Source organism: Cervus canadensis, chromosome 23 (genome assembly GCF_019320065.1).
Source record: "Cervus canadensis isolate Bull #8, Minnesota chromosome 23, ASM1932006v1, whole genome shotgun sequence".
Classification (NCBI taxonomy): Eukaryota; Metazoa; Chordata; class Mammalia; order Artiodactyla; family Cervidae; genus Cervus; species Cervus canadensis.
This window is the reverse complement of record NC_057408.1, coordinates 55,960,927-55,978,545: the sequence shown is the minus strand read 5'-3', so window position 1 is coordinate 55,978,545 and position 17,619 is coordinate 55,960,927. Positions and strand designations below refer to the sequence as shown.

Here is a 17,619-nt window from a genome sequence, read left to right as displayed (position 1 = left end):
GCATTCATGCAAAACTAAGGCATTCATCTGTTACTTACTAAAATTTATAAATTCAGACTACCAAAACTACAGACATACATTTAAATCCATCAAAATCTTATTTAATGTTAGCATGTGACCTTAAAAAAAAAAATGTTCATACTACACAAGTCTGAGAGAGAGCTACAATGCCCTATTAAATTCAAATAGTGGAAAGACTGTAGCAGAGAAAAGCATTAATCCCATCAATAATATATGAATTAGACTATGTTCATTCAGTGCCTAAAGTTCATGTCTTCCTAAGTCTTTCTCCTTTATTTCACACTAAATGAAAGGCAAATAACCCACCTGATCTAATAACAAGGGTTCTCCTGGGAAGTGTGTTATTTTGAAATCTTATATATTTTGAAAAACATGTTAACAACCTTTGAATTTTTCTAAGTCCCTTCTTCAAACTACTAACGAGAGAATACTGTCACTGCAAAACAACCTACTTAGTGTAAGTACTTTAAAAATGACTAGCAGAAGGACTTCCAAGGAGAAAGTCTGAGACAAATTAAAGCCTGTATATCTGAAGGCACATGAGCACTTTATTCTCAGCTAAATGACTTCTTAACCTTGAAAACAATGCTGAAAAATAAGGAGGGCCAGGCTTAAAAAAAAAATCCGAACCTTTAGAAGGGAGTGTAACTTAAAATGAACAAAGCACATAATTTCTTACTCAAAAAAAAAAAAAAAAAAAAAAGAGCAAAATTTCTAATTCAAGCTAAGAGAAATAGCCAAATACACAAAAGGAAACCTAGCTACTACCAAAAGTGTACACTAAAACTAGGTTATTTTCTAAAGCTATATTAGCATAACGCATTTCAAAAGTCCTTAGGGTGTTTTCAAAGATTGTGGAGTCAAGATTATTTCTATATTGATGACTAAGGTGGCTAGAAAGATAAAAGTAGGATATAATCTCTGTACATAAATTTAGAATACTGATTTTTTTCTGAGAGTGAAACTAAAAACTAAAACATTCTTAAGAACAGTTCATTATTAATACTTCATTCAGGGGATAAAACAATTATGATAAACATACAACAAACATTCAAGTTTATATGAGTTTTAGGAAATTACTATCTCAGGGCTAAAATACAACCTAGTATTTATAGATAGTGGTCATAAGGTTCTAATCTATTACGAATAACTGGGATTGACGGATGTCAAGTATCATTCCTGATATAGTGTGAGTTTTGAGGAAAAAAGTACTATGAATTGGACTGAGGCAGCCTCAATATTTTTCTTCTTTTTTTGGAAGGGACATATTTCTGAATCATTTCTGAATCTAAAATGTCTAAGCTTTTTTTCCTTTGGTGGGTTCAATAATTTGTCCACAAAAACTGAACAACTCTTTCTCAAATCTAGCACATCAAAGATCCATGTAACTGAGTAAATTTTCATCACTGAAATGCTCCCCAAGAAATCAAGTTCTTAAAATGGTAAGAGGTCTATAATGAACACTAAGACTAAGAAAAAAAACTGTTTTTATCTATGATAGAAATTATATTTGGGCAAGGAATATATGAATTTCTGCCCCAATGATAAACCTGAAATTCTGAAATACAAATATTTCTCTATAAAATGTAGTACAAAAGGAATGATAAAATCACAGTAAAAGAAGGATAATGATTTTACTAGAAAACAACAAATTTTCCTACCTGTGTCTGAATCTCGTTCTTCATTTCTTGATGGGCTGATGGTAAAAGGAAGTTTACGTTTCATGGACGATTTCTCTTTCATCTCCTTGCCCACATCATTTCGATCAATTTTTGGAGTTTTGCTATAGGATGCAATCTTGTCTTTACTCTGTTAAAAAATTAAACATGAATAAAGTTATAATGATACTAGCTAAGCAGTACAATATTAAAAAATTCCTTATGAAGGAAACTTTCATACACAAAAGTTGAAAGGGTATTACAAACTACCATCATATTCAATGTCCTCAAGGCCCACTTTCAACAACAACATGTTTTCTAATTTGTTTCATATTCCCTTTCATTTAGTAATATAATATAAAATAACAGTAAAACAAGATATCTTGAATATAATAGAACTCTATGTCTAAGATAGACATCATCCAATAAACAAATATATAAATCAGAAAAAGAATTCTAGATTGAATTGAGCAGTAAAGATTACTGAAAAATAAAACTATCAAATTATTTCCCACGTGTAAAGGAAAATCCTTTTGAGCTGTCTTTTCACTTCTGCTAACGAAATGGAGCTTCACAGGCATGCCTTTTGCTTACAATGCTGTTTTAAACAGTCAATTTTATTATTATTCTGGCATATTGAGGCTAACAGGTCAGGAGACCACTGCCAGTTCAAAGACAGTTTGTCACTCACAGCTCCCAAGAAAAGAGGGCATGTCACACGTGCAACACAGTTTCTCCTGGGGAAGCACCTAGCCAGTTCGGGGAGGCAGAGGGAGGGAAAGAAAGGCACGTGGAAGCTTTAGTGTGGCTTCCACAGGAAAAAGCTAGGAGAGCAAGCAGGTTTAGGGTTGGCTAGTCCGCATAACTTGTGCAGGCTCTGGGGTATACATGTCACTTCTCTAGTTGTCTGGTACCTGATGGTTATTCTGCGTAACCGTCAGGGCAGGGGGACAGTGCCAGAGTATGAGAGTTGCTAGAGCTGGTGGTCAGGGATGAACCCTGGATTGCTGGTTTGCAAATGAAAGGTGTGGTCACAAACGAGCTATTTATTTTCTCTGGGAACTGAGTGGCCCTGGGAAGGACAGTCTGCCCAAGGTCAGTGAGGCCCCAGATGTCAAAGTATCAGAAGTAAACAGGAATGATTAACAAAAAGGTTAGCCAACAAAGTTCAAGAGATCTGCCTTAGGAATACAAACATTTTGTTATTAACAAAAGAATCTAAAAAACACATTAAGAAGTCCCTTCTACCTTGCATATCTGTTAAGATACTGTTCTATGACATAAACAAGTTAAAACAAACCAACGTGTTAAATATGTTACATGAAAAGTGTTCACAAGACTATATCAATCATGTTCTCCTATGCGATAATTTGGTGACTAGTGTGAATATTCATACAGGGCTTCTAAGATAGCCCAGCTGGTAAAGAATCCACCTGCAATGCAGGCAACCCCAGTTCAATTCCTGGGTCAGGAAGATCTCTCGGAGAAGGGACAGGTTACCCATTCCAGTATTCTTGGGCTTCCCTGGTAGCTCAGACAGTAAAGAATCCGCCCGCAATGCAGCAGACCTAGGTTCAATCCCTGGGTTGGGAAGATCCCCTGGAGAAGGGAGCGGGTACCCACTCCAGTATTGTTGCCGGGAGAGCCTGGCAGGCTATAGTCCATGGTGTCCCAAAGAATTGGACACAACTGAGCGACTTTCACTTTAAGTGTGAATATTCTTACCTGCTACCAACTTACTCTGTTCTCAAGTAAAACTGTCCTTAAAACTGTTACCCAAACAAAGTGTTTTTGTGAGAATCTTAACACTAAAAATTATTTTCAGATCTGGGGAAAGTAACTTTCAAAAGAAATAGTTACTTCTGATTGTCCTGAAATTTCTATATTATCAAATAGTATTTATATATTAATATAAATACTCTTGTCTATTCAGGAGAGGGTCACTGGCACATTCTTCTTTCATATGATGACATAATAAACTTAACAGATTTTTTCATTTTAAAATATTAAGTGCTTTTAATTTACACTTTTTCTTAAAATAACCTACAACAGCCATCACACACAGCATGAAAGTATCAACAGTTAGCCAAGAATGACTTTCTATCACTGCTGATACTAAACAAGGTGCTGGTAGTCTTCACCAACTCAAGAAGATAGAAAAAAGAAGAGGTATAAATTTACCTGGAGATAACTTAAAATATATATACATATATAAACCCTTGAAGGATATAAATCAAAATGTTAATGGCTATCTGTGGGTAATGGCATTGCAGGTGTGATGGGAGACAATCCACCACAGCTTTCTTGCATTTCTGTACATCTAGCAAACAGAAGCACTAAATAAATCCCTTTGTTCTATCTTTTCAAAGTTATCTGTATACAGAACAGCCTTGGAAGACAGAGACAGTGTTTTCCTCTGCAGCAAAGGGTAGATCAGATCTGTTTACTCTTCAATATATAACTTCTCTCCTTAGGGCTAAGGTCAGGTAGATTTACCTCCCATTAAAAAGATTTGGGGTTCCTCTCCCGTTACACAATCCACTGTATGTGTAGTTGTCACTGGCCTTCACTACATGCCTTTGTGAGAAATAGGGCTCTGACAACAGACACAAACACTGATATATGGCTACTGCTATGGCTATGTGAAAAAAAACTTTTCTTTCTATCTGACCCAGGAAGTCTCATGTCTTCTGCTGGAGTCCATGAAACTAATTAGCCTGCAAATAGGGTAGAGTAAAACCTCAAGATTTTTCATCTCAAACAAAGCAATTTCTTTTTAATTTTTTTAATTTTTTTTTTTAGCAATTTCTATTTTCATTATGCTTATATGTTTTTTAATTTTTCTACAGCGAACATGAATTACATTATTTGGATAAAAAAAGTTCTCAATTATCATGTGGAGAAGACAGGAGATAATGAAGACTGAACCTTCACTGATGATGAAAAGGACAGGACAGAGCTATTTAGGAAGGTAGATGATTAACATCCACTCGTTCATACTTCATGAATGTAACTCGATATTTAGACTATCAGAATATGTTTGATAAAAGATATTGTTTTGCAAATTATAAACACCAACTTATAGCTAGAAATGCTTCAGCGGAAAAACTTCTAAACTAAAACCAATGGGGAAAAAAAAAATCCCACAGATTGTCAGTAAAAGGATAAAATATTTGAAGAATTCCGAGCAGGTATTTTTGATGAACCCCTGACTATTGTGATACTTAATAAGGTAATAAAATCATTTCCTATAAAAAGCATACTGCTACAGAATTATTATTTCAAATATGGTCTATTTGAATGCATTTAAGAAATTAAGTTTTGGTTCAGGTTATTTTTAAATTTAGAAATCTCTTAACAGCAATATCTTGTGTTATATTAAGCTATAAATATGGTCTCTATTTACATAAGAGAACAACTACAGATTCATTTCTAAAAATTTTATGGAAGGAAAAGCTCAGCAGAAGCTAGAAATTGGCTTCAAGGCCAATAACTCACTAAGAAAAGACAATCCTAAGAATAGGCTTTGCAAATAAATAAGTGAAAAAAGATAATCATGTTGCCTTCTCTCATCCCCTCTAATTTTGTCATAAGAAACAGTAGTAACATATAGTCTATAAGCAAAAAATTGAGAATGGATATTATGGCCCTTCTTCTCTTAAGCTGTCAAATATTTGTTTAAAATAAAGAAAATTACTTCCTACAGCAGCTTTGGATGTCAAGCTGCTGGGAGGTCCCGAGCATGGCAGACTGAGCATCATGCACACTGCTTCAGAGGGGCTTCTGACCCTTACACAAACACATGTGTGCTCCTGAAAAAACACTGCATGATTAAACTGAGGCTGAGAACAGTTAAATATATCCCTTTGGGTAAACCAACTGTTAATAACTGAAGAATTTAATAGTTTGTATCTATTCTTCCCATTTATTTTTTAAACCTAATGATTAGTAAGCATTCTTAACTTACCTAAGGAATGTTTTTAACAGAAATATATTAGTAAAAGTTTTTGCTTTTTTGCTTGCCTCTACAGTTTTAAGAAATCAACACTTTTATGAAGGCAATGTTCAGGACTACTGCGTATTTAGTGGCAATGATCAAAAGATAAAAACAAAGCACCTAGAAGATTAAAAGCTTCAACAATTTTGGCCTTATAAATTCAAATCCAAAAACTAACATCAAGTAGCCTCACATATAATTTAACAAACGCAACCTTCCCTATACTTAAGCATTTAGAAGTGAAAGCTCCAATTCTCTCCTCAGATCTAACACTGCATCCTGTCCCCACAACTCTGAGATTTCCTCTACCCAGGTCCACTGCCAAAACCCAACAACTTCGTCTTTTCCATTCACCGCTGTGGCACCTGGCCACTCTCTGCAGTGCAACCTCTGCTTCTCTCTTGTCCTCTCCTGATCCCTCCAAAAAAAGTGTGAATTCCTCAGGGTATACTCTCCTCCACTCCTGCCCCACTCTCTTTGGGTGACATCGTCATACCTATAGGTAACTTTTCCACAAATTCTCATACTTTTAACTTCCTTTAAGCTGTTCTCAACTCTAGCCTCGTTATGTCTACTGATACTTCTATTGGATGTTCCGATGGCCGACTTCATTCAACAAGTACAGACCAAACATGCTTCCTGAAACCACCTCTTGCTTTCCTGAGTGCCCTCTAACAGTCCAATCAACCTCAGCATGGACCCAGACCACTTTTCTACATACACAGGTAAATCTCAGTAATTCAGTGTCTTTCAGACCTGCCACTTCTCTCTATCCTCACAGTCACTGCCCACACTGCCTTCTCCTTGGATTTTTAAATACTACTACTGGTCTCTGCTATGGCCCTTCCCTTTGGCTCCCTGGCTACAGAATAAATTTCAAGATCTTTAGCAAGGAACACAAGGCCATAATGAACTGGTCCCTGTCTAAAGCTTATTTCCTATCCTCCATCCTTCATAGGCTACATCCTAACTTTGTGTGAACTACTTTAACAGATTCTTGTCTTTCTTAGATCTCCTGCTTATGACTACTATTTACTCTCATTTTCCTGCTGGTCACATATGTACTTATCCATGAGAATCCAGATTATGTATTTTTTCCACTGTGAGACTACCTGAACGTCCATAAACTGCTTTTCTCCTTTGTTCCATCACTGTACACGTGAACACTTTCACTAGTGTGCTTCCTACAACAGTACACAAGTTCACAAAGTGTGGTCCCTTAGATCATTTCAGGGGACCAGCAAGGTCAGAAATAAGCTCACAATAACACATAGGATGTCAGTGTATCTTTGTCTCCTATTCTCTAAAAAGCGTGCGTTTGACTCTTGAGACTATGTGACAAGAGATATCTGAACACATGGACTGCAGAAACAAATAATTTGAATATCTTTCTGTTAAGCCACACATTAAAGATATTTTGCAAAACTAATGACACGCTTCTCCCTGATACTGTCTTGGAATATATAGTTTCATAAAAATATATTCTTAATATGCAACAGCTTTTAGACCAATTATTAAACACATAAATTTTTTCTCAGTTTTCATTTCTGATTATGTAAATGTCAATAGACATACTCATTTATAAAAAAGCCCTTCAGCCTCCTCAGTTATGCTGAAAAATATTAAGGGGTCCTGAGAGCAAAACATTTCAGAAACAGAGACAAAGCAGTTACTTAAGAACCTTCATAAAGATTTAGACCAAACATTAACTACTTTTTGTTTCAAAGGTTCACAGGAAAGGCACACAACACAAACAAGCATCCCACATGAGGTTTGTTGGATAAAATAAGTAAATTAGTGAACTCATTCTCCTTGAGACTTGGCACATTAAATACATTTGAGAAAACTTCTGTCTATAGTAGAATGAAGATACTGGCAACTTATCTCTGCAAGAAACAACTATAATCCTAGACAAAATTGTCAAAAAAATAAAAATTTCAAGGCTCCAGAAACTGAACAAAAACAAACAAACTGAGAAGCACTTTCGGTAAGAACTGCTGAACTATGGATAAGCAGACTGCATTCTCGCCTGGGGCTGTTCTCATTCCCGGCTAATGCTTAGTTTGCATGACAAGGTTCCAGGGTGGAGCTGGCAGTGAAAACCAGCATCTCTGCTGCCAGACAGTCGCTGTGACTTGACATAGAAAGCCAAAACCTCACCCCTCAGTCGCAATGTTGATAAAAACAGCCAACAGGGTAGGAAACAAATGGAAGCAGGGAACAAAAAACACAGTTCTATTAGTTAAGGCTGTGTGGTCCCACTGTTGGGTAGCAGCAGCAGATAGACAAGCCAGAAATTTAACAGAGCGATTGAAGAAATCAAGGAGCCAGGGGAGCACTAGATAAGACAGCCATTCACCCCTGGCTGACAGGGCAGCTGGGAAAGCATGTGGGGAAGATCAGAGAATGGCTAGCCTCTGCACACACCCCAGATGACACCAAGACCATGTGCGCATGTGGCGGAGATGTGTGAGGGTCCAAGCTCTCCACAACACCCTGAGTCGACAAGGAGCCTGCACGCATGAAGGAAGACCTGGGTGAGCCCAATGGAAAGTAAATGCTAAGGCAGGTCTGAAAATGCCTGAACACTGTGAAGGAGGCAACAGACAGAGCTGGACTCCATCTTAGGCCAGGCTGCGAACATTAGGCTACACGCATGGTCACCCTCCCAGTGGACTCTGAACTTTGTGCCGGGTGTCTATAGAAGTGGCATACCAATGGGAAACCAGACCCCCAGATAAAAGAGCCTCAGGACTTGTACTTGGACTTTCCCTTGCCTAAAAGAATATGCTAATTATCTCTGTAACAGAACAAAGTCACTAATTCCATTATGTTTATCGGGATATGACCACAGTCCTATTGATAAATGTCCACTGTTTATCTAGTCTTGTGACACAGGAACCATGGGTTAACTTTGATCGTATCTCTCTTTCACCTTGTCCAGACTAGTTTCAAGGAATTTGGGGAAGTGGGTTTGAGCAAGTACATTTAGGGTGTATAAGGTTTTCACAAAAACTAGTCGGGGTCCTTGGCTAAGAGGAGACTCTGCCTTGGGCCCGCCGGTGTAATAAACTGCACTCCACCATCTGCATTGTCCTTCTGAGTGAGTTTGTTTCCCAGAATGCATGGCTACAACAACTGAACATGCTCCCTAAAACACATGCAAATCTACCAGTGGAAGGTAGAAACCTTACTGGCTCAAGGTGTTTCAGCAAAGTGTCTGAATCAATGGTTGCTGACTAACCCATATAAGTATGGGGCAACCCCTAGAAAGCAAGACCAAACAACCCCCACCCCCAACAAGACCCCAGTGGTTGTGACAAAGTAACAAATATCCAAAACACCTGACACCTTACTAAAAGCAAACAAAAACTAGCAACAGTTGTAACTTTCAGGTGGAAAATAAAGAGAAACCAGAGTTGTTGTAATATATAACGCAAACTGTTTCGTTTTCAACAAAAATGAAGACACATGGGAAAGTGAGGAAAAAGTATTCAACAGAAACTTCTCTGAGTTGGTCAAGATACTAGCTTTGGCAAAGACTGTAAAGTAACCATCAGAAAGAAAGAAAACATTGTTCAAAGAATCAAAGTACCACAACTTATCAAATAGAGATCTGGAATAAAGGAAAATTACAAAGAAAGCCAAATGGAAATACTTGATTTGAAAAGCAGAGTGACTGAAATTATACTAGATATGTTCAACAACAGATGTGAGATGGCAAAAAAAATCAGTACCAAAAAAAAAATCACACCAATTCATGAAGTATTAATCTACAGATCCCAGAAACTCAATAAACTCTAGGTAGAATAATCAAAAAGGGATCCTAAACACATTACAGTCAAATTATTTAAAGGAAAAAAAAAAAGAACAGCAATGAAAAAAATTCATCACAATTAACAACTGACTTCTCATTAGAAACACTTGAAGCAAGAAAGTGGGATGACAATCTATTGATATTAATACTAAAATGAAAAAAAAGTCAAGTAAGAATTCTATACCCAATAAAATAAAGGCTATCAGTCATGAATGACCACAAACTGTAACTCCACTTAGGTGAAATATCCAGAATAGGAAAGTCTATAGAGACAGAATGTAGGCTTATTCACACTAGGGCTGTGGGATTTAGGGACAGAATGGGGAGTTACTGGTAATAGGTACATAGGGTTTCTTTTTCAGGTGAATATATACTAAAATTGATAAAGGTAATTGATAAAGGCACAACTGAATTCTACATTTTAAGTGAGTGAATTGTATGGTATGTGAATTGTATCTCAAAATACTCATTTTTTGAGAATGGCAGAATCAAGATAATCCGCGGTCAACGAAGACTGAGAGAAATCACAGTTGAGAATCTGTCTTACAGTAAAATCTAAGGAAAATTCCTTAGATGGAATGGAAATGGTAAGGAAATGACACCAGTGCCCTGAATTCATAGGAGGAAATTAAGAGTGCCAGAACTCGTCAATTTCTGGTAAAAACAAAGAACTGTATAAATATATATAGTTCTCTTTAATTCTCTTCTTTCTTTAAAAACAAAAAATGTATAAAATAATAATAACATTCTGTTGTTGGGCTAATAACAACTGTAGATATAATCTATATTACACAGATAACACAAACGAAGGGAAGGTAATACAGCTATACTGGAGCCAAGTTGCCTTATTTTACTGCATTTAACTCAATAATAACCTATAGTAATTAGCATGCACATTATAATACCTAGATCAACATTTAAAAATACAATTTAAGAAACATGGTCACAAAACATAGAAATTTAAATAGTGCACTGAAAAATACATATATATTTTAAAAAGGCAACGAGGGGAGAAGAAAAAGATCTGAAACATAAGAACAGAGAGCAAAATGACAATTATAAATCCAATCTTATCAATAATTAAATGTAAGTGGGCTAAACACTACAATCAAAAGCAGAGAATGCTAGTGCAATCAAGCAAAAAAAGGAAATAGAAGCATTCATACTGTAAAAGAAGTTAAATTATTTTTGTAAGCAGATGACAATCCCAAATGCAGAAAATCCTAAGGAATTCACAAACTTTTAGAATCAATATATGAGTTCAGTAAGGTCAAAGGATACAAGATCAGCATACAAAAAATATCTGTATTTCTATATACTAAACATTAAAAAAATAAAAAATGAAATTATCTACAGTGGCACCTGAAAGAATGAAATATTAATAATTTAACAATAAAATTACAAGATCTGTACACTGAAAACTACAAAGCATTAGTCAGGGAAACTGGAAATCTAAATAAATGGAGAGAGATTCTGTGGCGATAGATTGGAAGACATATTGTTAAAATGACAGTACTATTACAGTCTGTAACCTACAGTTTCAATAAAATACCTGTAAAAATTTCAGGGTTTTTTTTGTGGAAGCTGATAAACTAGTCCCAAAATTCACATGGAAATGCAAAGGACTTAAATAGCCAAAAGAATTTTTTAAAAGAACAAAGTTGAAAACTTACATGTTTGATTTTGAAAGCAGATTTGAAGTTTTTTCGGGTTTGGGGTGGGAACAGGGACACACTGCAAATGGGCATAAGGATCTTTTAACAATGATGAAAATGGTCTAAATTGCATTATGATATAGTTGCACAATTTTATAAACTTACTAAAAATCACTGAATTGCACACAAAATGGGTAAATTTTATGGCATTTAATTATACCTCAAAAAAGCTGTTTAAAAGAAGACTTATACACAAACGTTCAGAGAATCTTTCTTCATTTTAGTCCAAAACTGAAAATATTTCAGATGTCCTTCAACCATAAAATGGCTGAGGGGAAGAAAGGAACTTAAAAGAAACAAACAAACAAAAAAAACTTCAAAGGTAACGTATAAAACTAACTAGATGAAGGAGAGACTAGGGACAGTGAGACCAATTACTAGGTAACTGCAGAAGTCTAAATAAAGGTTTAGAGGGCCTAAATTAAATAGGAATGAAGAAGGATAGTTGTAAAAGGGCAGAATCACTGGCAAGGACTAATAACGAACAATAAAAACAGTTAACATTTATTGAGTACTTCCTGTATAACAAGCATTGTATTAGATACAACACTTTAGTCATTTCACTGTCACAACAATTCTATAAAGTACCACTGTCCTCTATTACACTGAGGTTGGAAAAATTACATAAGATTTATCCAAAGTTACAAACATGGAAAACTGAACAGCTACTGTATTTGTGTGTTTTGCTACCAGGAGTCAGGGGGAAGAAATAACAAATGACTGTGAAGTCTTGGATTCCCCAACCCTTGATTATTTCTCAAGTTAACTGTGCGATCTTAGTAATTTTGTTATCTTAGGGAATGAAAAACAATCTCACCCCCAAATCCCCAAATCTGGCTTCCATACTGTTATTTTATGGACAATTATTAATATTAAAAATACTAAATCATGGCAATTCCCTGGCACCCTAATTCAGTGCTTAGGGCATCTAACTACTTCACTGTGGAGGGCCAGGTTCAACCCCTGGAAGGGGAACTAAGATCCGGCAAGCTTCTAGGTATGCCCAAAATTAAGTTAATAAAACTTACAATTAGAGAAGTTTTTTTAAAAAGTAAATAAAAGTACTAAATCAGGAGGTTTTTTTCACAATTTCCAAAAAGTCGACAAAATCTTTAGCATAGTCATATACCTTTCTTCCATATGGTTTTTCTACCATATTGCTGTCACTGTCAGAATTTTCACTCTGAACTGGTTTTGTGAACCCAGATTTGGGCATCTTATAGCTGTTCAGCTAGCTTCTTCTCTTGTCAGTCTTCTCATCCTGGATCTGTAAAGAATGGATATATAAGGGTTATTTGTATACATATGCAATGAAACCTACTTAAAGTTTATGCACCACAATTAGTGCAATTTGGTTACCTCTATGTCTCTATAAAGTCATTTCTTAGGTAGGTTATCTTAGCCTAAAGTAAGCTTTCATTTAACGATCTAAGCTTTTAATTAAAGATCTCCTATTCAAGTCCATTCAGCTTGCCACTGAAAAGAAGAAAACTACTATTATATCGCTTTTCATCTTCTCTAGACTAGTATCTAACCTTAGCTTTTGGGGTAACCAGCCATGTCGAAGTGGAAGTTAAGTGTCTGTCACCCCGCCCAGCATGGCTCTAGCAGCTGGAGCTCCTAACAGATTCTCTGGTAGTTCTGCATTAGTCTGGAAATTATTTCTAATTATTTCTAGATATAATGAGTAATTTTACAACATCTAATGCTATTTTAAATTAAATAAAGTCCTCACTACTTAAAATACCCAGAGTGGTTTCCTTTCATTCACTGAACTCCCAGACACCCCCAGGTATTTAGTCACTCTATAGTCTATACATTGATTTAATCCTTATCATACTGTAATTGTCACTTTACATATTGTTTTCTTTCCAACTTGTTCAGTCTTCTGTCTCCTGCTCTACAAACTGATTTAATAGATCAAAGAGCCTCTTGGAAGCCTTTGCTTGAGAGATCCAGAAAAAATTCCAAAACGTGGGTTTTACAATACAAAACGGGTAGCCATGAGGCTAGACCTGTGTTGCTGTTAGCCACATATGCTTGTTGAAAGTTAAATTAATTAAAAATTGCTCCCACACTACACAGTACCTCTGTATTGTTGGCCCTGTTATCTGTTCCATGAACACAGAAAGCTCTCCCGCACAGCCTTTGGCTACACTAAGGCTGCCGGCTAACAGGAGCAGGACTTGGGGCACAGCAACAAGTATAACGACTGACAACCTTACTTTTAACTACTTGATGCTGTAAATTTCCTATAAGGGGGTATCGATCTAAGTAAGATACATTCTAGGATCTATACAAATTATTAAAATCCAGACATTCTAAATAGAAAATTAGTAAAAATCTATATTCTTCAAATTGGTGCTTTAAAATTTGTGGTTTCAATAGAAACATAACCAAAGTATCCTTAACTGAAATGAGTTAATCGGTAAATTATCAAAACTAGTTTAAATTAACCTGAATATAGCCAAATTAGAGTATAATGCAACACATTAAACTTCCAGAGTTCAAACAGTTCAAAGCTTTCATTTTATAGAGCAGGAAACAAACTTGAAGAAATAAAGGGAAAATACTGACACTACACGGAAGAGGCAAAGTTTCCCTTGGGGTCATTTAACTGTTTCTACTGTTACTATATAAACAGAGTCATTTAAACATAGCACTGTCCTCAAAGCCAGCTCTATGCAAAGCTTACAGAGTTAAGAATTACAAGTCATATCTAAACAGAAAAATTCTGACTCAAAAGCAAAACTGAGCTGCATAGTATCAACACCCACTAACCCAGGTGAGACTATGAAGATAAAGCAGTATCTCTTCTGTAGATCAAGTGAAACAAGTCACTGGTGAATGAAGAAATGTCATGAATATTTTTCAAAATTAAAATTAAACATGGCAATAATATTGTAATAATAGACTGTTAGAAAAAGCTGTTATTATTCAATAACTGTATTTGGAAAATCTCAGCACCAAGAAAACTGACAACTGATTTTTAAAATATTACTTTAGTCAATCAAGTATTTGATATATAATTAGGTTCTGGGCCTAAAATATATACTGTAATCATTAGAACGATCGATGCACAAAGAGGTGATCAAAATCACATTGGGTAAATAAAACTTGACTGTTTAAGAATGTACAAATAACCCAACAGAAGGCAGAAACAGAAATACTGAGGAATGAAAAACAGAAGGAACACACAAAACAGTAATAAAATGACAGACCTAATCGAAACATAGCAATAATTATATAAAATGCAAATACTAAAAATACCAATTAAAAGACACAGATTGTCAGAGAAGAGGGAAACAATGATCAAACGATACACTACTAATAATTTCACTTCAAATATAATGGTATGAGTAGATTAAAAGTAAAAGAATGGAAAAAGATATGCCACTCAAGCATACTCAAAGGAAAGATGGAGTAACTAAATTAATATCAGACAAACAGATCTCAAAGCAAAGAGGGACATTACATATTACATACCTTACATATTACATACTGATAAAAGGACAGTTCACAGAACATATATCAAACTAGCAACAGAACTTCAAAGTACAGGAAATAAAAACCGGCAAAATTGACAGAATAACCAAATTGATAGTTATAGTTAGAGGCTCAACTACTCTCTAAGTAAGGCAGAATATCAACAAAGATATAAAAGGACTAAAAAAATGCCATCAATGTGAACTGACTGGATTTAATTGACATTTATAGAAAAATATTCAAGAAAAATTTCTGCAAGAAAATTAGATACCAAGGGAACATTTCATGCAAAGATGGGCACAATAAAGGACAGAAATGGTATGGACCTAACACAGAAGCATTAGATATTAAGAAGAGGTGGCAAGCATACACAGAAGAACTATACAAAAAAGATCTTCACGACCCAGATAATCACGATGGTGTGATCACCAACCTAGAGCCAGACATCCTTGAATGCAAAGTCAAGTGGGCCTTAGGAAGCATCACTACGAACAAACCTAGTGGAGGTGATGGAATTTCTGCTGAGCTATTTCAAACCCTAAAAGATGATGCTGTGAAAGTGCTGCACTCAATATGCCAGCAAATTTGGGTAACTCAGCAGTGGCCACAGGACTGGAAAAAGTCAGTTTTCATTCCAACGCCAAAGAAAGGCAATGCCAAAGAATGTTCAAACTAAACTCATGTACTGCACTCATTTCACATGCTAGCAAAGTAATGCTCAAAATTCTCCAAGCCAGGCTTCAAAAGTACGTGAACTGTGAACTTCCAGATGTTCAAGCTGGATTTAGAAAAGGCAGAGGAACCAGAGATCAAACTGCCAACATCCGCTGGATCATCGAAAAAGCAAGAGAGTTCCAGAAAAACATCTACTTCTGCTTTATTGACTACGCCAAAGCCTTTGACTGTGTGGATCACAACAAACAAAATTCTTAAAGAGATCGGAATACCAGACCACCTGACCTGCCTCCTGAGAAATCTGTATGCAGGTCAAGAAGCAACATTTAGAACTGGACAGGGAACAACAGACTGGTTCCAAATTGGGAAAGGAGTATGTCAAGGCTGTATATTGTCATTTTGTTTATTTAACTTATATGCAGAGTACATCATGAGAAATGCTGGACTGGATGAAGCACAAGCTGCAATCAAGATTGCCGGGAGAAATATACATAACCTCAGACATGCAGATGACACCACTCTTATGGCAGAAAGTGAAGAAGAACTAAAGAGCCTCTTGATGAAAGTGAAAGAGGAGAGTGAAAAAGCTGACTTAAAACTCAACATTCAGAAAACAAACATCATGGCATCCAGTCCCATCACGTCATGGCAAATAGATGGGGAGACAATGGAAACAATGATAGACTATTTTTTTTGGGCTCCAAAATCACTGCAGATGGTGACTGCAGCCATGAAATTAAAAGATGCTTGCTCCTTGGAAGAAAAGTTATGATCGACCTAGACAGCATATTAAAAAGTAGAGACATTACTTTGCCAACAAAGGTCCATCTACTCAAAGCTATGGTTTTTCCATTAGTCATGTAGAGATGTGACAGTTGGACTATAAAGAAAGCTGAGCGCCGAAGAATTGATGCTTTTGAACTGTGTTGTTGGAGAAGACTCCAGAGAATCCCCTGGACTATAAGGAGATGCAACCAATCAATCCTAAAGGAAATCAGTCCTGAATATTCATTGGAAGGATTGGTGCTGAAGCTGAAACTCCAATACTGGCCACCTGATGCAAACAACTGACTCTTTGCAGAAGACCCTGATGCTGGGAAAGATTGAAGGCAGGAGGAGAAGAGGATGATAGAGGATGAGATGGTTGGATGGCATCACCAACTCAAAGGACATGAGTTTGAGTAAGCTCTGGGAGTTGGTGATGGACAGGGAAGCCTGGTGTGCTGCAGTCCATGGGGTCGCAAAGAGTAGGACACGACTGAGCAACTGAACTGAATTGAACTGATTTGAAATAAAAGAGAGAAAACCTATATAATCAAAATAATCAATGAAAGGGGGAGCATTACTACAGATACTAAAAATACCAATAGGTAAAGGACAATAGGGGAACATCACAAACTTTATACTAATAAATCCAAATTAAATGAAACAGACAAATTCCTTGGAAGGCACACACTACCAAAGCTCAATGAACAAGACAATCTCAACAGGTCAGTACTTTTTAAACAATTCAATTTCACATTTAGGAAAAAAAAAACTCCTAGCATCAATGGTGAACTCTACAAAACAAACTTCTACAAAAACTCTCCAGAAAAGGAAAGAGAATATATTTTACGAGGCCATCAACACTCTCTGATAGCAAAATCAGTCTTTTACAAGAAAATTCCAGAGCAATATACTTTATAATCATATAACAAAACTGTCAATCACATTTAGTAAACTTGTAAAAATCAGTAAATTAGTAAAAAAAAAAAATCCAACTATATAAAAAAAGATAATACATCATGACTATGTGGGATTTACATGAGGAATTTGAGGTCAGCTTCATGTTTGGCAATCGATCTATGTAATTCACTGTATTAACAGACTAAGAGAAACAACCATTTCAACAGATGCAGAGAAAGCATCCATCCATCTATAACATCTAGCAGAAAACACAGGAGAATATTTTAGTGATCTTGGGTTAGCCAAGATTTCTTAAATAGACTATGAAAAGCAGAAATTTATTACAAAAGAAAATATATGGATTAAGTGGGACTTCGCAGAGGTAACTCTTGCTCTTTAAATGACACTGTTAAGCAAATGAAGAGCAAGACATACAGGGAGAAAATACTTGCAAACTATGTCTTTATAAAAGACTTATATCCAGAATATATAAGTAACTAACCAATCAAATAGCATAATCCAACCTTAAAAGAACAAAAGATTTAAACAGTCCATCAAAGAATATACAGAAAAAGATGTTCAACC

At 35.9% G+C, this 17,619-nt stretch overlaps 1 protein-coding gene across 3 annotated transcripts in view; it reads right to left on the bottom strand.

Annotated features, from left to right (window-relative positions):
* Positions 1-17,619, bottom strand: part of ANKRD12 (ankyrin repeat domain 12) — a 93,548-nt gene that overhangs the window by 50,542 nt on the left and 25,387 nt on the right. For all 3 annotated transcript variants that reach the window (XM_043444283.1, XM_043444284.1, XM_043444285.1), the window contains exons 2-3: positions 12,338-12,475; positions 1,683-1,830 (exon numbers count right to left, since the gene is read on the bottom strand). In XM_043444283.1, coding sequence (XP_043300218.1) covers positions 1,683-1,830; positions 12,338-12,424 — 235 coding nt within the window. In that variant the 5' untranslated portion in view covers positions 12,425-12,475. The remainder of the gene's footprint in view (positions 1-1,682; positions 1,831-12,337; positions 12,476-17,619) is intronic.